This window comes from Triticum aestivum, chromosome 4B (assembly GCF_018294505.1).
Source record: "Triticum aestivum cultivar Chinese Spring chromosome 4B, IWGSC CS RefSeq v2.1, whole genome shotgun sequence".
NCBI classification, from domain to species: domain Eukaryota; kingdom Viridiplantae; phylum Streptophyta; class Magnoliopsida; order Poales; family Poaceae; genus Triticum; species Triticum aestivum.
In genome coordinates this window covers 327,556,402-327,580,473 of record NC_057804.1, presented here as the reverse complement: position 1 = coordinate 327,580,473, position 24,072 = coordinate 327,556,402, and the positions used below count along the sequence as shown (strand labels likewise).

Below are 24,072 nucleotides of genomic sequence, written 5' to 3'. Positions count from 1 at the left end.
CATACTCCCTCAACTCCTAAATATTTATCTTTTTAGATATTTCAAATGGACTATCACATACGGATGTATATAGACATATTTTAGAGTGTAGATTCACTCATTTTGCTCCGTATGTAGTCACTTATTAAAATATTTAGAAAGACAAATATTTAGGAACTGAGGGAGTACTTGGTAACAAAATGGACACCGCAACAAATACAGCTACTCATGAATATATGAGTTGATACGAGATACAATAGGGCGTACATATGCTAATATTCAAAATGTCAAAACTATTGATTGCTTTCCAGATAACGGACTAGTGCCCAGATAATAAAGTAATCAAAATGCCAAAACTATTGATTGCTTCAGGATTGATACAAGCAAAAACGACTTGCACAGACTGTCATCTACAGTTAATTACTTTCGCTCCGATCACGGCCCTAACACCATGTCAGTGTATGAGGGAGGAGGGGAAATGTTCCCAAAATTCTACAACGCCATGGATATACAACACTTAAGTCATACAACAGTTGCAACAGCATTTCACTTCATTCCGACTTCTTGCAAGAGAACGACCTCCGCTCTGATAAAGGTACCATCACCTCACACAGGTTCCTGATCCAGCCAACGTCATATATGTTATTCTTCACGACCGGCTCCTCGGCCCGTGTTTTCGACCTTGAGAAGAACGTCTTCCATTTGCTTGGCGGCGATTTCTGCACTTCACTGCTGGCTGCGTTGATGCTCGCCTTCAGTGTGTATGCGCTAGCTTTCGCTGCGTTCTCCTTTTTCATCCAGAAAATGTAGTCTTGCCATTTGAATGTCTGCATTAATTTTCACAAGATGAGTTGGAAGAAGAAAGTCCAGAAAGACATTTTTGTATTAATAACATGCTTCAAACTTGTTTCATCCTCATTAGGGTTACTGCTTCCATTACTCGACATAGTCTTACCACTATGCCTCTATTGGAAAGAGGCATTGTAAAATCAACATTGTTAAGATGATTCATTGAAAGAAAATCTCACTTTCCTCTCCTGTCTACTCAAAGAACCCCTTCGCAAAAACTAATTAGAACATGGTTCATTGATCAACTCAGGTGATCGCTTTTGAAGCCTCAGAAAAGGACAAATTAAATGATGGAAAATTTGGCAATTTTCAAATGAAGCGTGTGGCAAGGTGTTACCTCATTCGTAGTCGTATTGGATAAGCAAAGATGTACATGATAAGCACAAAACCCCCCAAGAAGCAACGCTATTATACCCAAAAATACAACCAAAAGTATCTGTGTGTTATGGACAGCAAGCAACCACTGAAAAAGTGACCATAAGTTAGGTTAGATACTGAATAGGGTGCTGAATGCTGATGGACTCAAAAATTTCTATTCATTCCTCTATTATACCTGTGCAATATGGGGAAACAGGCCAGAGAATGAATTATCAATGCCATAATAAACTGTCAAATTCCAACGACAACTCAATTAGAAAACAGAAAATGACAACTTATGAAGGAAGACATATACCCGCTCCATTTTTATTTACTCCGCATATTAGTTTCGGCCTAATTCAAACTTTATAATGTTTGACCGAGTATATAGAAAAAACACTTTACTTACGAAGCCTTTGATCCCAAACAAGTTGGGGTAGGCTAGATATGAAACCCTTTCACGAGGACTTCCCAGGAGATCACCCATCCTAGTACTACTCTCGCGCAAATGGGTTTCATACCCAAAAGACTGGCTAGTTTTTACGTTGGCTCGCCAAGCCTATCACAACCCTTAGATATGAAACTCTTTCACAAGGACTTCCCAGGAGGTCACCCATCCTAGTACTACTCTCGCTCAAATCGGTTTCATACCTATGGGACTGGCTAGTTTTTACGTTGGCTCGCCAAGCCTATCACAACCCTCCTCCTTTACCCGGGCTTGGGACCGGCTATGCCTAGAAGACATAGGCGGAGTTGAGTATATAGAAAAAACTTTCACAATAAAAAATATATATGATGTGAAAATATATTCAATGATGATTTTAACGATATTGACTTTGTATTGTAGAAGTCAATAGTTTTTTGTATAAACTTGGTCAAAGTTAACAAAGTTTGACTTGAGACAAAGCTAATATGCAGAGTAAACAAAAAAGGATGGAGTATAATGCTTAAATGAAATATAAAGTGAAATGAGTTCTTCCATAATTTATGTCACATGATTTAGATAACTTCTCCTCAAAGGGTATTGAGTCATTCATATTCAAATACGAGAACACAAAAAATCAGCAAGATGGTGAAAAATTTCACCTATAGTTCTACTAGACGAGTTTTATTATATCACGCCACAAGGGAATAAAAGGATTAAACACTCCTCCACATATGGTTCGGGTTAAATGTAGCATGAGAAGACATTCCTGTTAGACAAGAGTGTGAGCTCTTAGAACGGACAGAATAATAACCTGTCAGTATGTAGACAACTTTCTTGTCTTTCAATTCACCAACAACAATGAAACCAAGGATAGTTGCTCCATACAGACATAAAAGAAAATGCCTGTTATGAAGGAGAAACATAAATAATGTAAAGTTGCAAGAAAAGTGCAAGGATCTGCTTTGAACAGGTTGATCTAATATTACCAGCATTAGTATAGGTTTTAAAACCAAGTAGCAGATCAATCTTCCTAAACAGACTGTAACACAAATTAAAATGAACTACAGCCCCAACTGTCCCAAACTGCAGACAACTAGACATACAGAGTATAAGGTTTATCGATTTTCGTGCAAGTCAAACTTGTGTATGTTTGACCAAGATTATAGAATAAAATACCGACATCTACAATACAAATAAATAAAATATAAAAATACTTTTCATGATGGATCTAATGATACAAATTTGGTCTGTAGATATTGATATTTTTTCTAAAAACTAGGTCAAACATGCACATGTTTGACTATAAACCTTATATTTTGGAACGGAGGGCATAATCATACATACAATATTTAAACAACTGCACTTGGATAGTACATGGTAAATTATTTATAAATAATTTAGAAGGTAAGTCACATCTTCAACAATAATATTTTCCGCTTCAATCTTTTAGCTCCCAATAACTTGCCAGCTATATATATCTATTTTGAAATACCTAGTGGGCTTGTCACATTTATTAATGTCTCCATGGTTGGTGCTCGTAACTGAGAGATACTATTGGGTGCCAAGAGGATGAGAAATTAGGAGTCTGACATGTACTAATAAGGATGATGCTAAGAAACAAAAAGAAAATTGAATAGCACAATGGGGTTTGTCGATGATAACTGAATGGAGTCATGGATCCTTGGGAGTTGGGACTATCTATGTAGCCAAAAGAAAAGAAACAAGGAAAAAAGGTAAGAGAAAACTCACCAAAATAAGAAGGCCACAAAAGAGCGAGTATTCTTCTCCCCAATGCAATTATTCTGTATCAAAACAAATTTCAGGATATAAACAAGCCAAAGATACCATCAAGCATCAAGCAGCAAATAAAAGTACCATCCATCCACAGTGATGATCAAATCGAGCCACACATCTATCGCATATTCTACAGTGCTTTGCCCTAGCTGGTCTGCATATCAATGAACCATTATTAGGATGTCAAATAAAGCAGATTGATATGAACAACACTAAACAAAGAGAACAACACATATTTACAATACATTGTAGCATGAGTGCATGATCATAACTTCATAAAAACTTCAAAATAATAGTTAATAGTTTATCGGTTGCACTTATGATGGATCAATCATAGTTAATTAGTCTACGAAACTACAAAGTATACTTGCACAGTTACCAGCATACCATCAAATAATATCTACACCTTCTACTGAATGCAAGTACAAAAGAGCTCTGTCAACTTAAATTCTAGGATACAATTTGTCCGCTCCAAAACCTTGATCGCACCACAACATGCTTCATATCAAATCCATGACAGACGGAAAGTAAAAGAATTTTAAAATTTCATGCAAGTACAATAGCCAACATATAGAGCAAATCTGATTTCTACTTGGTGAGATAATTGCCTCTCGAGAAAAGTCCCAAAATAATCAGGTATTTTTTTTTACAATAATCAGTGTGGTTTACCTTTATTCAGTTAGACTTCTAAACTATTGTGATTAAATTATTCTCTTCAATCATTCACAAAAGTAAAAGCACGGCAACACCTAAAATTATTAAGCCATGGTATGACTAATCACTAGAAAATAGCATACCTGGTAATCTTGCATGTTGAACATTCTTTCTCTACATAAATAATGTTGTCAAAAGGATAGGCAGATACATACTGAGACACGTTCTCAGAAGTAACAGTCCCAGGATCAGAAAAGCTAGTGAGGACAAAGAGTATAGCACCAATAGAAACAACCACAATGCTCAGGTACCTGCAAGAGCAAGATCTCTGACTGCCAAAAATGGAGAAAGGAATGACTGTCTTGCAAATTGGTAAATGTTAACGAGATACCTGTGCAATACACTCACGTAATACCCAGGAATGTACTTGAAAGATGACTGCACTATTATAAAATATGTTCCGCCAATTATGGCAACATAAAAAACCTGCAGTTAAGAAAAAAAAATCACAAATAAGATGTTGCATAAGTAAGCAATTTTCTGACAAACCTAATGGTTATGCTGCTATAAGACTACAAAGCAAGTAAATAGAGGAACCAGAGTAAACAAAAAAAAAAGGAGTGTAAATCAGTTGCAGAGATAAGGACCATGAGAGAGTGTTAGAATAGGGCAGGCTCATGTTCCAAAAATGAAAATAAACGTAAAAAATGGCACATCTAACACTTTGAAATAGTCAGCTGGTATGATTAGGAGGAGAAGCTTAGAGGTTATTGCTGCGAACAGATTAGAAGTTCCTAAACATAGTAGGCTCCATATTTGACCAGTGATTTATGTTAGAATAATCCGAGGCACTCCGTCGATCTACCGAGGACCAAGCAATCACATCAGCACGACACCGAGATTTGTTAACGAGGTTCGCCATCATGGCTACATCCCGGGGCTTGACTACGGGCGCTCCTCCCCGTGACACCGTCACAATACCGCACCCCGGCCGCCCGGGCGCCGGCACACGCCGTCGGCTCCCCCGCGTGCCCGTGCTATTATGTTGGCATAGGTTACATCGTGTGTCTACCCCTACTATATATGAGAGGCTTAGGATACAAGTGTCCTACTTGGACACGACTTCATATCCTGTCTACACACCGTACGACTCCAAGTCCAACTGTAACCTAACTTGTACAATAATATTCGACACAACTCTAACAAACTCCACCTTGGCGAATATTCTCCACCACCTTGAATTCGTTCGTGCGTCGAACCTCCATGTACATTGGACTTGAGAGCGCCATGAGCACCGCTGCTACTCCCAGACTCCATGTGACTCCACCTGCAACTGTAGTCCCTTCTTGTCTTCTTCACAATCAACACTCGAGTAAAATTAAGTTCCTCATTACTCTACCTTGTGCTTCCAACTTCCAGAGTATCCATCCAACACCACACACACCGATCAAGTCTGCGTGAAAGTGAACAACTCACATATTGGACGCCACATATAAGAGTTACCTGAACTCAACATCAGCGCTCTTTCTTGACTGCTTGTCTGAAACTTGAAGGAATTTCACCGTCGCCCTGTGTCACCCTGAGTCAAATTCGCAGTTGTCTCACCCTTCTTCCGGATAGTCTCTGGCATGTCCCATAGCTGTAGCACTCCGCCTCCTTCTGTATTTGTCATCCGCACTTTGCCATGTGCACTGAACACCACAGAATATACGGCCATGTACTCTCTCAGCCTTTGACAATTTCAGACTTTCCGCCACTTTATCAGATTCTCCATGGTCAACTCCTGTCCATCAACTAGCACCGATAGACCCAGTCACCAACTTGAATCTGGTACTCGTCAACACTACTTCAGCACCCTTGCACACTTTGTCTGACCACATGTCTGACCACCAGTGCCTTGGTCTGTCACTGTGTCCCGTGCTTACCGCACGCCTCGCCGCTATCACCGCGTCGAGCCTCTGTTGTCCTGGTCGAGTCTTCAGGGTCGCGAACCACACTACTCAACCCCCACTGCAGAGAACCACCGATCATCACCGACCGATGCCGAGTATCACATCTCCATCAGACCACTGGTACCCAGTCCGATCCATGTGTCTCTCGCTATCCCGCTGAAATAGGCTTCGACTCTCTGTTAACTTACGCTGTAGCCCCTCCATCAGCTCAGAGCATAGTCATCCATCAGACTCCAGCTCCACCTTCAACATGACTCCATGTAGCTGCGCTATGCTACCCCCGCGCTCCGTCGATTTCAAACTCTCATGTGTGCACTGCCTTGAATCAACCCTGCGCCATAGTCTTGTCGAAGCCGCACAAGCCCTCAGGCCTGCACCACGTGTTTCCATGCCCCAGAAGTCAGCCACCATCAACATCACGCTCCTATGTCGTCGTCGCTGAAATCACCGCCGTCTTCTGCTTTGACCGACATCCACGTCGATCCGTCAGACAGTCCAGTCCGACCCAACCGAAATTACCCGACTGTGACTATGCTCCACCCTGCGTCGTGTCCGCCTCGCACAACTGTGCATTGCATGGACGCCCTGTGTTTGCATGATCATGTTACGACGAGCTCCAGACTCCTCCGAGCCTTATACGCACGTCACCATCCTCGATTCCCCTTTCTGCTATGCCGAACAACAACACCTGCTAACATCATGTCATCTTCTCGGCGAACAATGCGAAGAACACCAGAAGTAGTCCCTTTGTAGTCTCTCGTATACTCTAGCAACAAGCTCAAGCAGCTTCATGCATGTAGCACCACGTGACTTTCTTTGACTATTTTTCTTGTACTTTGCTTTTTCACGCTTTGGATCAACTTGATGATAGCTGGGACTCACGTTGTAGCAGCTCTTGGAAACGATTTTTTTTCAACAACAAAATCTTACGTATCGGCTTCAAATCGCAGTCAACGCCACACCATGAACTCGTGCTTACTGTACAGCCATGCGAACCGATCCGCTCCTACCGCAGCCTGCCTGCACACGCCTGTGCCTGATCTGCAGCAGGTCTTCACCTTGCACCAGAGCACCCCCGTGGCACCAGCCTGGAACTTCAGCCGATCGGCCTCCACGCCACCATGGGCCTTAGCAGCCGCCTCACCCGACTGGGCCTTGCCACCCTCCTGGGCCGCACCAGGCCACCTTGCTTTGGACCGATCAAACTCGCAGAGTCCTCCGGAAACACGCCGCGGCGGCTTCGTATCGATCTGCTGCTCGATCGAGCGAATCGATCTCGTCGACGCCAACTGCCGTTGTACGCTCGCCCAACGCGTTGTTCGTTGCCCATCGCATCTCGCCGAGACGGCCTCGAGTCACTGCACACCGCTGATGACGCCGCCTGGTGCCTCTGATTGCTTCCGACATGAACAGAACTCCCGCCGCTACCATCGATCTTCTCCGGTCGCAGGTCCCGACCACCAATCGATTCGGCGAATTCTGCTCCACCTCTAAATCAACATCTCCAGCCTTAGAATCGAACCTTGCTCTGATACCACTTGTTAGAATAATCCGAGGCACTCCGTCGATCTACCGAGGACCAAGCAATCACATCAGCACGACACCGAGATTTGTTAACGAGGTTCGCCATCATGGCTACATCCCCGGGGCTTGACTACGGGTGCTCCTCCCCGTGACACTGTCACAATACCGCACCCCGGCCGCCCGGGCGCCGGCACACGCCGTCGGCTCCCCCGCGTGCCCGTGCTATTATGTTGGCATAGGTTACATCGTGTGTCTACCCCTACTATATATGAGAGGCTTAGGATACAAGTGTCCTACTTGGACACGACTTCATATCCTGTCTACACACCGTACGACTCCAAGTCCAACTGTAACCTAACTTGTACAATAATATTCGACACAACTCTGACAATTTAATTATTTTTCAGGCCAAGTACTGACTTTGTTTTGCGGCAAACATTTCATAGATGGCACCGCTAGGACAAGTGCATTTTATGTATGCATCATAATTTCATAGTAGTAACTCTAATAATGCACTACTGAATCAGTGCAAAGATCTTACGTCAGCTCAACTACTAAACCATGAGATTTGTCCATTCCAAGTGACCCAGCACTCAGCTCATCTTTGTCTAGTTCCATTTGTTTTCTCCCCTCACTCTTCCCCACTTCCCCATAATTTACATGCTCATGCAACTACAAGACCAAAGCACCACCCATTCATTAAAAATGGACCAACCATTACTTGTGAGGCTTCCCACCAACCAGGCACCAATTCACATGTAGCTTAGATGCATCAAACCAGCTCCCAAACAAGTACTACCTCCGTCCTGGTTTATAAGTCTCCTTTGTATTTTGTGCCAAATTTGGACTACAGATTTAACTTACAAAATATTAATGCATGTCGCCAAAAATTATATCATTGGATTCGTATTCGAACATAGTTTTCAATTATATTATTTTTTATGACATGCATTAACATTTTGTTAGTTAAATTTAAGATCAAAATTTGGCATGGAATACAAAGGGGACTAATAAACCAGGACGGAGGTAGTATGCCCTTATGACATTCTTCAATTACTTTTAGCCCACCCCAAAACCCCAAAACCAGCCCTCCGATGGAAATAGTACACCATAAATGTAGAAATAAGCCAAGCATGGAACCCCTTAAAATTTCACACAACTGACACAACTCAATACTCCACTGTCCCTTCTCAATTGGCACCATTTAGATGCACATCCAATTTGTGCAGAAAATGCAATAGATTTACACAACAAAGCATATCTCATAACTGTAGACAACCAACCACCAAATCGCTCAACATTCATCCATTCATCATCAACAGCCCCAAAACCCCTGACAAACTCTTTTTCTATTCAACCAACCACATTCTGATTCAATAAATTCTCTACCTTGGTTGATTCAACTCAGCATAAGAGAGCAATATCATATCGGCCAATCCCAAGCAACAATCTCGCATAACATAGCATCAAAATCAAACACCCTAACTTTTCATGATATGAGCAGGCGTTACAACACACATAGATACTCAGCACCACGTGCACCTGCAGGATAGGGTTAGGGCGGTCGCAGCAGTACTGCTCGACGCCGAGCACGAGATCCCTGGCTCCAGTACCGCACGCCGCCTGCACGAGCCGCCTGCGCAAACAATCTTCACTAAGTGAGAAGCGGAAGAGGCGGTGTGAGGGAACGGGAGGAGGCGTGCAGCGCGCACAGAAAGTGGCGGTAGGCTCCGGAGGTGAGGAAGTGGTTGATGCTCTGAACGAAGGTGCCCTCGAAGATGGGCCACTGCCCGCAGAGAAACGACACAACCACCAGCGCCGTCACGGACCCGTGCGCCACCAGCAGCCACGGCACGTCCATCCCGTCTCCGGCGATCCCCCTCCGCTGCCGCCTCGTCGGCTCCTCACTCCAACCCTCCCGGCCCACGCAGAACTGGGTTTCGATTGAGAGAGTCAATGGAACCGCTTCGTGGCCCGTCGGAAGAAAACAAAAGCCGAAGCCGAAGCCTACGAAATCACTAGCCACAGCCCACATGTACCCAAGGGCCAAGGTCATTGTCACCTCCTCTCCTGATGACACAAGTGACACACTCTACGTGTCTCAAAAAAAAGTGACACACTCTACTCATCTAAAAAAACTTCTTCCCAAAAAAAATACTCATCTAAAAAACTGAGAAGTACCTTGGCATGTCTGATGTTGGTACCTCAAAAAATGGGGCTTTTAAGTACTTGAAGGACCGCTTGTGGACCAAGATACAAGGATGGATGAAGAAAATATTGTCTTTAGCTGGTAAGGAAGTTTTGATAAAAGCAGTCGCACAGGTACCGGTGTACTCCATGTCTTGTTTTAAACTCCCCAGAGGATTGTGCCAGCACTTAACATCCATGATTAATGCCTTCTGGTGGGGAAGCAAAAGAGTCCATCAAAACCATATTAGGTATCTTGAGACACCATAGCATGACAAAATACATGGGGGCCCTAGGCTTTCGAGATTTCGAGATCTTTAAGTTGGCACTCCTAGCCAAGCAAACATGCAGAAATTTTGGAGAACCCTGATTCTCTGAGTGCGAGGATCCTCAAGGATGTATATTTCCCTGATAATGGCTTTCTTGATGCGCAGCATGGATCGCACCCATCTCAGATATGAAGAGGAGTGGTGGAAGGTCATGACACACTCAAGTAAGGACTTATAAAAGAGGATTGGCAATAGGATCACAACAAATATATGGGACACAAACTGGATGCCGAGAAAGGAGAACATGAGACCGATCGTTTTCTTGATCCAAAATCCTTCGCAACTGGTGACAGAGCTCCTGGATCCCTTGAATGCTCGCTAGAACATATAGTTGGTATAGCAAGTATTTCTTCCTTTGATGCCACAACAATTCTTCAGGTCCGGTTTGTACTCGAGACATGGATGATTTCTGGTCATGGGGCTTCGAAAATAATGGCATTTTCTCTGTCGGGTCTGCATACAAAATGATAGTGGCAACAAAGAGAAGGAGGGAAGACTAGTTGGAAGAGAGGGTTGGTTCTTTGAATACCGTAGCAAATGAGAAATCAAGGGATATGTTGTGGAAGGTGGCGGTGCCGCCAAAGGTTAGGAATTTCCCTTGGAGGTTATCATACGATTCTATCCCGACTGAAGATGCTCGGAACCACAGAAACATGTCCCCCATCAATACTTGTTATGTATCTGCATGCAAGACTCCTGGAAACCGGTATAATAGAATGCAACATGGTGCGGTGTGTGTGGGCATTGGTTGATCACGAAGTGATGGAACACATGATTGCAACTACTGAATCGTCTGCTTGGAGCTGGGTGTTCGCAATGATGGAGGTTCTTAGCCACGATGAAATGACATGCATGACCGTGACCCTCTGGGCGACCTAGTACACAAGACGAAAGCTAATACATGAGGGGATTAACCAGAGCCCATTATCTACCCACCTTTTGTCACAAGGTTCATCTCAAAGCCTGACCAAGTACAAGTCCCGAACGCATCACATGCAATAACTCCAACAGAATATGGTCAACGAGGTGGGTTCAGCCGCCAGAAGGTTAGGTCAAGATTAGTGTAGATGTGGGGATCTCAATTGATCACAATATTGGGGTTGCATCAGGCATCTATCGTGACCGGGTTGGGAGGTCCCTGGACTCATCAATTCTGGTCATGCAGGGGATGATCCGGCCACTGTTGAAGCAGTAGCATGCAGGGAGGCTTTGGCTTTGTCATAGGATCTTAGCATGCAATATATACACATAGCATCTTAATGTAAACAAGTGGTCTCCCATATTCAGCAGGGGGTTGGCGGCAACTACGGCGGCATCATTAGAGAGTTGAGAGAAACTGCTAAAGATTTTACTTCATGTGTTTTTAGTTTTGAATCTAGAGCTTCAAACTTTGAAGCATAAGCTGGCTAGTCTTACATGGGCCGAATTGGCGGGCCATATTGTATCTGGACCGAAGACCTTTTGTGCCTTGGTGTGCACCCCTAGTCAAGATGGAAGATTCCAGAGTTTCCTTGATACAACCGACTATCTGTAAACACTAGCACTCCTGGTGTCTATATAAACCAGGGGGCTTAGTCTGTAGAGGCTAGAAGAATAATCGTCATCCTATTAGTTAGGTTTAGTTCGTCTGATCTCGTGGTAGATATACTCTGTAACCCACTTATACGCAAGCAATATAATCAAGGAGGACATAGGGTTTTACCTCTTAGAGAGGGCCCGAACCTGGGTAAACATCGCGTCACACGTCTATCGTTCCCCATCGATCCAAGGTCCACGGTTCAGGACCCCCTACCCGAGATCCGCCGGTTTTGACACCGACATTGGTACTTTCATTGAGAGTTCCGTTGTTGGGTCGCCGAAGGGTCTATGGCTCGCCTGGTCATCGGAGACGGCATTAGCACCGGGGACATCTTCATCCCCGGGCAACTTTTCTCGTTCGGCAGCATTGTTTTGCACGCCGACTCCACTCAACTGGTCATCTCAACCCGGTCGACAGCTTCGCCCCTAAGCATCAAATCGGGTTTGGTAACTTCGAATATGTCACCGACGCTCGGGGCGATCTGAGCTTCAACGGCTTCTCAGCCTCACCTGGAAACATCACGGCTCCCGAAGCATTAACTTCGGCGCCTCTTCCCGATTTGATCTTCCGTCCCTTAACGCACTATTGAGTTTGGGTGCAGCTCTTACGCCCGAAGACCGGGAACCCACCACTTTGACCTCGGGGACGAAAATCAACGAGGTGCGGAGCCTGGCCTTAGACCCGGTTTCCGTTAATACGTCGACTGCGCACTACCTGAACACTGTCTTGGACAGACCCGGAGCGGACGCACTTTGAGTCAGCCCCAAACATGCGGGCAGCATGGACCTGACGGACCTCTCGTCCATAAACGTTATCCTAGATCGGATTTGGGCCATGGGAGTCTCTGACGGTCAATCCTCGGTCTACGACCGGATCGAGCTTGAGCCCAACAATAGGTAAATTTACACCCCGCCTGCCACGCACCTCGTCGCCACCATTGAAGAATTGGCCGAAGGATCATCATCGCCGAAGCTCAAAACGAGTTACGTCCAGATCAATGATCGAGCCTCGAGCCCCGAAGATGGTCCCAAGCCCATGTTCCAACCTAAAACACGACTTCAAGTCCCTGCCACCATTCGCTAATAGTACGGATGCCACAAATACCACCGCTAGAGTTCCGGACACACAACATGGGACAGTACAAAATTTTCTCCCACCCACCACCCATGTCATGTACTCCCTAGACAATTTGGGTCCTCCGGACATCTAGGATTTGATGTATGTAAAGCAGCAGCCTGGAGAGATTGTCCATCATTATTGGGTCAGATTCCTCTTGACAAAAGAAAAAATCACAAGCTACTATGACCAAGACATAATTACAACCTTTCGGTCTAACTGCCGAGACGAAGGGATTCTGAATGCCCTCGCCCGTTGCCACATGCAAAGCATCACCGAGTTATCAGACTTGGTACGCAAATACCGCGCCATGGAGAGCACCTGGAAGGAACAACAAATACATGTGGAGTCAAACCATGCTGAACAGTCAAGCATAATCTAGGACAAGCGTGCATATGCACAGTGGTTGCCCGAACATGAGCCCGCTGAAAAAAGGAACAGATCCCTCGCTGGATCCAGATCGGTCCTGGACGAAATACTGGATAAGCCATGCCCCATATAATCGGCCCTGTTAAACACAAATCCGACTCGCAGGCTTCGAGCTTGCTGGGTTGTTAGACAGGTCGCCAAAAGTGGTGAAGCCATACTCCACCTTCAAACTCCTAGTAGAGGATCAGAAACACCTTCGTCCGATGACCATAACGTCTTAACCATATGCGAAACCTTCTCCTCAAACAATCAGAGGAAAAGAGCCCTTCGAGAGCTCATCCAAGTCCACCAGGTCACCACAGCAAGCTCCTGGACGGACACCCCGATCACGTTCAATCCGGAGGATGAACCAAGGGCACGACTCATCCGAGCACCCGCCGCGCTAGTCCTCGATCCCATCATTGACAGCTTTAGATTAACCAAGGTGCTTATGGATGGAGGCAGTGGCTTAAACCTCATCTACGAGGATACCCTCGACAAGATGCAATTCGACAGATCTCGAGTCGAACAAAGTTACACTACGTTTCGGGAAATCATCCCCGGCAAAGAGGCGCGCTGTTCCATACGAGTTACTATGGACGTAGTATTTGGCACTCCAGTGAACTATAGGACCGAAGAACTACTCTTCCACATCGTGCCCTTCCATAGCGGATACCAAGCCATATTGGGGCGTGACGCATTCTCAAAGTTTCAGGCTATACCCCATTATGGGTACATGAAGCTCAAAATGCCAGGGCCCAATGGTGTGATCACAATAGCCAGTGACCCCGACAAAGCCCTCTGAGCCGAAACACAAAACAGCATCCCTGGCCCTTGAGGCACTATCTGAGGCTCTCGCAGCCGAAGAGCTAACCACACTACATACAGTAGTAGACATGAATGATGTCACCATCAGTAAGAGACCCAAGTCTACTTCCTTCAAGCCAGCTGACGAAACCGTCAAGTTCCAAGTGCACCCAACGGACCCCAATAAGACAGCAACAATTGTAGACCAGCTGGACCCAGAGATCGACAAGGCACTGCGCTTTCCTGCGCGAGAATTCGGACATATTCACCCAACACCCTTCAGACATGCTAGGTATCCCACGCAGGCTGGCAGAACACAGTCTGAACATACTTAAGGGCTTCAAGCTAATCAAACAGACGATGCGCCGATTCTCCAAACCCAACTGTCAAGCCATGGGAGAAGAATTAGCCAAATTACTCGAAGCCGGATTCATCAGAGAAATCAAACACCCCGAGTGGCTGGCAAACTTGGTCATGGTACCTAAAAAGGACAAATCCCAGCAGTTGTGCGTCGACTTCAAAGATCTCAACAAGGCTTGCCCCAAGGATCCCTTCCCTCTGCCCCGAATAGACCAGATCATCGTTGCCACCATCAGACATGACTCGTTATGTTTCCTCGACACCTACTCGGGATATCACCAAATCAAGATGAAGGAATCCGACCAACCAGCAACCGCGTTTATCACACCCTAAAGACCATTCTGCTTCAACATAATGCACTACAGATTAAAAAACACAGGTGCAACATATCAGCGCATGATTCAAACATGCCTGGAAACCCAAATCGGTAAAACAGTCGAAGCCTATGTGGATGATGTGGTTATTAAGACCAAACATGTCGGCCAGTCGGTCGACGACCTCCGACTCAGTTTCAGAAACCTGAGAACATACAGTATATGGCTTAACCCAGATAAGTGTGTTTTTGGAGTTCCCACCAGAAAACTGCTCGAATTCATTGTCTCTCGTCGAGGGATAGAAGCCAATCTGGCTAAAATCTGAGCTTTGTCCCAACTGGCAATACCCACAGAGCTCAAACACGTCCAGAAGCTGGCCGGTTGCGTTGCAGCCTTGAGTCGTTTCGTCTCCCGCCTCGGTGAAAAGTCTCTGCCGCTTTACAAATTACCCCAAAAGACCAAAACTTCGAATAGACTCATGAGGCTACTACCGCCCTAGAGGAGATAAAGACCCTACTCGCAGGCATCCCCATTTTGACAGCACCGGGCATAGGCGAACCCATGTTACTATACATTTCAGCCACAACCAGGTCATGAGTTTCGTACTCATGGTAGAACGAGAGGCAGAAAGACACGAGTTCCGGATAAAAAAGCATGTCTATTATGTATCAGAGGTGCTCACCCCATGCAAGTCCAGATATCCGCACTACTAGAAGATAGGCTACACAGTGTTTATGGCGTCCCACAAACTCCGACACTACTTTCAAGAGTGTTCGGTCACTGCAGCATCTGAAATACCCTTGAATGATATCATCAACAATAGGGACGCCACAGGCCGCATCGCCAAATGGGCCATAGAGCTCCTGCCTTTTGAAATTTTGTACAAGCCATGTCAAACTATTAAGTCTCAGGTCCTGGCTGATTTTCTAGCAGAATGGACATAAGCCGAGCTTCCCTAGGAATACATCACGTACTCACACTGGACATTGTATTTCGACAGCTCCAAGATGCTAGCCGGGCTGGGGGCTGGCGTAATCCTCATGTGCCCCACCGGCATATTGCAGATCTTGTACACGGACTCCAATAACACAGCCAAATATGAGGCCCTATTGCACAGTCTTCGGATGGCAACATCAATGGGTGTTCGGTGGCTTGAGGTATGGAGAGATTCCAACCTCGCCATATCTCAAGTCAGGGGAAAATTTGACACCAAAGACCCAAAAATGGCGGCATAACGAAATGTCGTCTTAAGAATATCAGCCCGGTTCAAAGGGTTAGAATTCCACCACGTCTCTAGAGACAGTAATCAAGCTACAGATATCCTCGCCCGCATGGGCGCCAAGCACGACCATGTCCCTACAAACACCTTTCTGGAGCGGCTTTTTAAACCATCTGTGGTGTGGCAGGACGGGGATCAAGATACAACAACCAATGGGCCCGAACAAATCGTCCCTCCGGCCATCGAGCTAGACTATGACATCATCCGTGGTCTTGGCCATAATTGCACCATGGACTGAGCCCTTCCTTGCCTACCTGGTACATCAGGAGCTTCCTAACGATCATACCAAGGCACGGCGCATAATCCGGCGCTCTAAAGCTTACAAGGTCCACGAGGGCGAGTTATATAAGAAAAGTGCCACTAGAGTCCTACAACGGTGCATACTAGAAACTAAGGGGCAACAACTTTTGGCAGAGATACATGCTGGCATGGGCGGTCACCACGTGGTAGCTCGGGCCCTGGTAAGCAAGGCCTTCTGAGCAGATTTTTTTGGCCTACCGCCCGCCAAGACGCCCGCACTCTAGTCCAACGTTAACATTGTGTTAGATGCCAGCTATTCGCTAAGCAAAGCCACATGCCCCCCAGGGCTCTCTGGACTATACCAATCACCTGGCCTTTCACGGTTTGGGGATTGGACATGGTCGGACCACTTATATGGGGAACCAAGAAAAATAAATACATATTGGTCATGGTCGACAAATTCAATAAATGGATTGAAGAAAAACCAGTAACCTCAACAAAGTCCGGACCAATTATCAACTTTATATCCGGTGTGGTACACTGTTACGGTGTCCCTCACAGTATTATCACGGAAATGGATCCAATTTCACGGCCTAGGAAGTCAAGGACTGGTGCGCTACTATGGGCATTAAGCTCAATTACGCTTCGGTGTACCACCCGCATACCAACGGACAAGCTGAGAGGGCCAATAGACTAATCATGAGCGGCATTAAGCCTCGCCTAGTCCGTTCCTTGAAACAATCCAACTGTCACTAGGTGGAGGAACTTGACTTCATGCTATGGGGACTACGCACTACCCTCAATCGATCAACGGGATACACACCTTTCTTCATGGTGTACGGTGCAGAAGCAGTCCTACCTTGTGATATTATACACGACGCACCTTGAGTACGCATGTATGAGGAAAAAGAAGCCAAATTGGATCGGCAGGATGACCTAGACGCTTTAGAAGAGGAGCAGGACGTTGCTCGGGCCCATTCTACATTTTATCAGCAGTAGGCTCGGCGCTACCAGAGCAGGGAAGTTCGTGCAAAGGCATACAACATTGGAGAACTCGTCCTCCGCCTCCCAGAGAAGCAAAATAACAAGCTCTCTCCTAAATGGGAGGGCCCTTTCATAATTGATGAAGTACTAATAGGAGGAGCATATCATCTTTGTAACCCTCCCGATAACTGCCTCAAACCGAACCCCTGGAACGTAGCTCGGCTCTGGCGTTTCTACGGCTAAAAATTCCCACATCAGTCCACCACCCCCTTCCTCATTGTAAATTTCCTTTTTTTCTCTGGAGAATTAGCACCTCCTAGGTCGTGTTCGGATAAACCAAATTATGTTTAGGCCCTCTTCATCGCACATTTTCAAATGTAACACCCAGATTTTTCCTGAGGGCTCCTTTAAAGCAGCCAATCAATATATACCGGTGCACGTAATCATCTCTGTCATGTTTGACTTCCTGAATACCTCTCCCGCCATTATATGCACCGATTTGACTTAAGTTTTTTCCAAGCTGGGTTGCCTGGCTCCTATGCTTATCCCCTACGTTCCCGATCGTCCGGCTAGGGGGTAAAGGGAGCACCTCTACGATTGTTACGACCGGGTCAGTCGTGTACGTACCTCAGACGGGTGAAGCCGAAAGCTAGCGTTCTTAAGAACACAATGGTCGGCAAAGGGAAAATTATAATACTTTTGGTGTTCATCACCAACGCTTGGGGATTCGACCCCCGCATCAATTATTCGCATACCTCGGATATCCGAATACAAACATGCACTTGGCATGACAAACCTGTAGAAAGGAACCCATTAAGGAACTATTTTGTTCAGAAGATGTTTCTTATGTTACACAACAATATAACATAACTCTTCGCACATTTGTCTAATCACACCCAAAGGCCGGATTGCCTGGTTACCGGAAGTGATTATCCTGCTTAAATTAGGTCACATAGTACGGAACACTCCCCGACCCCTAGTCAGGGAGGTCGAAGCCGATGGCTAGTTATGACAATGTCTTTAGTGTGGATCGAGCACATTTGATGTAAAGTACATAGATACATAGAATCAAACATATCACTCTTTATCCACATTGTCTATTATGCTATCCAAAGGGCAATCCTACTAGGAGAGCCGAGCTGCAGCCATCACTTGGTCGTAAACCAAGTGAAGAGCTATTTCCTGTTCGTCTGGCCCTACTGGTCCAACACGAGCCATATGCTCTGGTTCAAATTTCCTGAATCAGGTCTTCACCATGGCCCATGCTTCTTGTGTCCCTTCCCGACAAGTTGATATTTTCCATAATTCTAGCCATCGTCGAGCTCCCTTAAAGCGCTTCGCTAGTTCAGCCATATCATCCGGCGCCGCTTTGATTGGCCATAGCGCCTTGACCATGCTTTTCATAGCTTTTCAAGCACTCTCATGAATCACATATAGTTCTTTTAAAAGATATCTGCCAAAGGAACTAGCCTCTTCTCCGGGCCGACCAGTCAGGAGACCTAGCATCAAGCATGGCACGTTTGTTATAATTGAGTATTGCGAATGGCCATTTACACCTAATGCTTAAGTGACACTTACTGAACATGCCTCTTTTCAATCTCTAGTTATCTCCCAGAGCCTGCGCCAGCTGAGCTTTTAAACTCTCCAATTCCTCGGCATGTTGCTGGTTCTCCGCCTTCAGCTTGTTGTTTTCCTCATGGCTTCATTATAAAACCCGCACACCAGCTTGATGCTGTCATTCAGCATACTGTTGGGATTCTTTGGCGGCATCCAGGTCCTTTTGAAGTTGACCTATGGATTCAGCTGCTATAAATAAGGTCGTTGTTAGATAGGGTGCTTTAGCATCATTAATACATGTCCACAGCTTTAACTCACCATGGGTCTTGCTGGTGAACTTTATCACCGCTTCCAATTCAGCCCTCGCATCAGCCAATTTTGTTCGGCTTGCCTCAAGGTCCTCAAACAACTTTTTATTCTGGTCCTTTAAGCCTGCAACAAGCGATACACGATTCTCAGACCCTTAACTCGGCCGCCCCGCCCGATTCATGGCTTGGGGGCTACTGGGTTAGTATTTACATTTAGCTGTTGGAAACCATTCCTTACCTTCATATCGGTTGATAGAAGATTGTCAATTCCCTCAAGACTTGTTCGGGCCGCTCCGAGATATGCGTCGACCAAATTGAAAGCATTAACTTGGTCGGTAAAGACTTCCTGGCACAGGGATTCCTTCCATCGCCGATGATTCATCACACTTTCAACTTCCGAATTGGTACATCCTCCGGATCTTCCAGGGGCTGATGTATTGTGTGATCCCCCACATTAACCTTCGCCCGCGCCGAGGGTCTTCGGACACTCCCTGACACTTCCTTGACGTCTTTGGACGGTTGGGGTGGTACCTTCTTCCTGTTAACCCGGATTGAATTTCAGTGGAGCCCCTCATAGATAAGGTCGGGGATGAATTGAAGGCAATTCTAGAGCATATTACCTTTTTCCCGAAGATGCGATTGGCATGGTTGCTTTCCGTTTGGAGGCTCCTTAGTTGGCTGGAATGGTGCCACCTCTGTTGGTGTTCGGCGTGAGGTTCGGCAGCCCTTGGGAGTAGAAGTTAGCATAGCCGGAGTAACGCAAGGCGAGTGCTTTGTTGGAAAGGAGGCATTTGTCAGTGTTCTGGGATCGTGGGTACCTAGGCCCGCCTCCCTGCGGCCCAGTGCGTGGCTCCATCGACGACTCGGTACGGCCCAGTTCCAAGGACTCGCAAGCAAGCCCCTCGCAAGGGCCCCCTGCCTCGTGAGGCGAACGACACCAAGGCCTGCCAAGGAGCGGCTTCCCGGGGCTGCTTCCCGAGGAGTGGAGATCTCTATGCAAACACATCACCTCACGAGGTGCGCGATGACGTGAGCCATGACGACCAAGGCCCGGCAGGCGCCAGCGGGCGTAGAGGGGGACAATTTCCTCTTCGGTGCTAAGGAGGCAAGGACGTATGTGGGTTCCCAAGGAATCCCCCAAAGGTTTCCATTCCAGTGCAACAAGACCAAGACCACGAGCCCGGCAGGACGGATGTCATCACCAAGCCCACCACTGTGTCACGAGTAGAAGCTTTGCAGGCGAAGACCACCTTTCGGTGGGATAAGATGTACTCTTGTCCCCTTCCAAATTGGCCATTGTGGAATCCCTTCCCGCCTAACCTATGAGGGAAGAGGACCAAGGCCACTATAAATATAGGTTAGACTCCACCATAGACAGGGATCCGGTTTTGATCCAACCTCGGCCATTGAGCTCTCCCAAGGCATCTCTCACTTGTACTAGTTCATACTCATCCTCCTCGTGAGGCAATCCACCGCAAAGCAGGAGTAGGGGTTTACACCGCAAGGTGGCCCGAACCTTGGTAAACTGTTGTGTCCACTTCTTCTTCCCGCTCGCTCGAACCTGACAAGGCCAAGCGATGGGGCAGTGAGCATGGAGTTGCAGCTAGGCTAGATCCTTCATACACGCCCCAAAGTTCGAACCTTGTTTGGGTCCGTGGAGCCTCGATTCCAACATTTGGCATGCAAGGTAGGGGCATGTCAAAGTCTCCCCTCTGCTTCGCCCCGTCCTAGCTTCATCGCTCCCATGGCCGACACTTGTCGAGTTCGCGCTGAGCGTCGGGCTTCTTGTGTCGCCCAGACGACGCCCATGGGTTGCGGCGCCCCTCGCCGCTCTGCTTCTCCCGCAGCTAACACTGCCACTGACCATGCTGCTCATGAGCAGCTGGACTCTTCACTGCCGCCCTCCATGCAGCATGATGGCCGCACTGCCACACCTTCCCTCACTCCCGCGATGGTTTCGTCCTCCCACGTTCACTGCGGGCCAGCGAACGCGCAAGCCGCACTCCTCATGGCGCGTGAGTTGCTGCCCTAGCGCCCTGCCAATGAAGGCTACGATGCCTAGCTTGGTCGCATCACCGAGCTTGTCAACACTGTCGGTAAGGCCACGACGCCCTCCCATTTGCTCCGTCCCCCACCATCCCATGCGGGCGACGTGGCTCATGGCGCGCCTACGCCTCCTCCTCTATTCAGTGCCAACGCTGAGCCCAGGCGTGACGCGCGTCCGCATGACCCGCCACGTCAAGCGCCAGTGCCGGCCCGGGACAACGCTAGCTGCCAGGTGCTGTAGCAGCCGCAGTACGACGCACGTGCACTCCCGGCATCGCCGCGCTAGCGCCAAGACCAGGCAGCTCTAGAGGCTACAACGCATGGGCGTCAGGACCATGCTCCCCTCGCGCGGGTCGTGCCCATGAGCGCGGCAGGCTGCCTCCCCTTCACCCGTGAGATGTGTCGCGTCGTTTGGCCCGGCAAGTTCAAGCCAGATCTGCCCCTGCTCTATGACGACATCCCTGACCCTGCGGAGTTCCTCCAGCTCTCTTGCTAAGCATCGAGGCGGCGAATGGTGACAACAAGGTCATCGCGAACTGGTTCCCCATGGCTCTCAAGGACGGCGCGGGCTCCTGGCTCATGCACCTCCCGGAGGGGTCGATCTCCTTGTGGGATGAGCTCTGCGAGCGGTTCATCGCCAACTTCCAAGGCACCCATGACTGTGCCCTCTCCGTTAACGACATGTGGCGCGTGAAGCAGCAGCCGGGCGCGACTCCCCACAAGTACATTCAGCCTTCACCCACGTCCGCCTCAAGTACGAAGCGATCATCTCGACGTTCACCGAGGGCGTCATAGACATCAAGATGAGTGAGGAGCTCGCCATCCACGATGACCTGTCCACGGCACTGGAGATGTTCAACCTGGAGGACAGGTGCGCCAGGGCCAAAGAGGGCCGCCTCGCCCTCCTCAAGCACCCTGACGTTGACCCTGAAGATAAGAAGGCCAAGCCTAAGAAAGTGATGCGCAAGGGCCCCATTGTACTGGCAGCGGAGTCCAGATGAAGCGCGTCCACGACCACAATGAGCCTGCTACCTCTTGAGCATGCGTTGGTTTTCCCATGAAGAGGAAAGGGTGATGCAACAAAGTAGGGTAAGTATTCCCTCGGTTTTTGAGAACCAAGGTATCAATCCAGTAGGAGGCTACACTCAAATCCCTCGTACCTGCACAAACAAATAAGAACCTTGCAACCAACGCGATAAAGGGGTTGTCAATCCCTTCACGTCCACTTGCAAAAGTGAGATCTGATAGAGATAATAAGATAAATATTTTTGGTATTTTTATGATATAGATTGAAAAGTAAAGATTGCAAAATAAAATAGATCGGAAACTTATATGATGGAAAAGAGACCTGGGGGCCATAGGTTTCACTAGTGGCTTCTCTCAAGATAACATAAGTATTACAGTGGGTGAACAAATTACTGTCGAGCAATTGATAGAAAAGTGCATAGTTATGAGAATATCTAGGCATGATCATGTATATAGACATCACGTCCGCGACAAGTAGATCAAAATGATTCTGCATCTACTACTATTACTCCACACATCGACCGCTATCCAGCATGCATCTAGAGTATTAAGTTCATAAGAACAGAGTAATGCATTAGGCAAGATGACATGATGTAGAGGGATAAACTCAAGCAATATGATATAAACCCCATCTTTTTATCCTCGATGGCAACAATACAATACGTCCCTTGCTACCCCTGCTGTCACTGGGAAAGGACACCGCAAGATTGAACCCAAAGCTAAGCACTTCTCCCATTGCAAGAAAGATCAATCTAGTAGGCCAAACCAAACTGATAATTCGAAGAGACTTGAAAAGATAACAAATCATACATAAAAGAATTCAGAGGAGATTCAAAAATTGTTCAGAGATAATCTTGACCATAAACCCACAATTCATCGGATCTCGACAAACACATCGCAAAAAGTATTACATCGAATAGATCTCCAAGAAGATTGAGGAGAACTTTGTATTGAGATCCAAAGAGAGAGAAGAAGCCATCTAGCTAATAACTATGGACCCGAAGGTCTGAGGTAAACTACTCACACTTCATCGGAGAGGCTATGGTGTTGATGTAGAAGCCCTCCGTGATCGATTCCCCCTCCGGCGGAGCACGGGAAAAGGCCCCAAGATGCGATCTCACGGGTACAGAAGGTTGCGGCGGTGGAAATAGGGTTTCGTGGTGCTCTCAGATGTTTTTAGGGTATATGAGTATATATAGGCGAAATAAGTCGGTCAGGGGAGCCACGAGGGGCCCACAAGGGTGGGGGCGCGCCTACCCCCGTGCCTCATGGCCGCCTCATTGCTTCCTTGACGTCCACTCCAAGTCTCGTGGATTGCGTTTGTTCCGAAAACGACTCTCCCGAAGGTTTCATTCCGTTTGGACTCCATTTGATATTCCTTTTCTGCGAAACACTGAAATAGGCAAAAAAAGTAATTTGGACTGGGCCTCCGGTTAATAGGTTAGTCCCAAAAATAGTATAGAAGTGTATAATAAAGCCCATTAAACATACAAAACAGATAATATAATAGCATGGAACAATAAAAAAATTATAGATACGTTGGAGATGTATCAAGCATCTCCAAGCTCAATTCCTGCTCGTCCTCGAGTAGGTAAATGATAGAAACATAATTTTTGATGTGGAATGCTACCTAGCATAATTCTCAATGTAATTTTCTTTATTGTGGCATGAATGTTCAGATCCAAAAGATTCAAGACAAAAGTTTAATATTGACATAAGAGTAATAATACTTCAAGCATACTAACAAAGTAATCATGTCTTCTCAAAATAACATGGCCAAAGAAAGTTATCCCTACAAAATCATATAGTCTGGCTATGCTCTATCTTCATCACACAAAATATTTAAATCATGCACAACCCCGGTTTTAGCCAAGCAATTGTTTCATACTTTAGTATTCTCAAACTTTTTCAATCTTCACGCAATACATGAGCGTGAGCCATGGACATAGCACTATAGGTGGAATAGGATAGTGGTTGTGGAGAAGACAAAAAGGAG

At 46.7% G+C, this 24,072-nt stretch overlaps 1 protein-coding gene across 1 annotated transcript; it reads right to left on the bottom strand.

The window, feature by feature from the left end:
* Positions 1-313: 313 nt before the first annotated feature.
* On the bottom strand, positions 314-9,536 carry LOC123092102 (probable protein S-acyltransferase 17). The gene is made up of 10 exons (XM_044513783.1): positions 9,249-9,536; positions 9,079-9,172; positions 4,452-4,546; positions 4,204-4,371; positions 3,488-3,560; positions 3,362-3,414; positions 2,424-2,515; positions 1,382-1,434; positions 1,166-1,291; positions 314-806 (listed from the first exon to the last, which is right to left on the bottom strand). The coding sequence occupies exons 1-10, from the start codon at positions 9,395-9,397 to the stop codon at positions 531-533; spliced, it is 1,179 nt and encodes a 392-aa protein (XP_044369718.1). The 5' UTR covers positions 9,398-9,536; the 3' UTR covers positions 314-530.
* Positions 9,537-24,072: the final 14,536 nt, after the last annotated feature.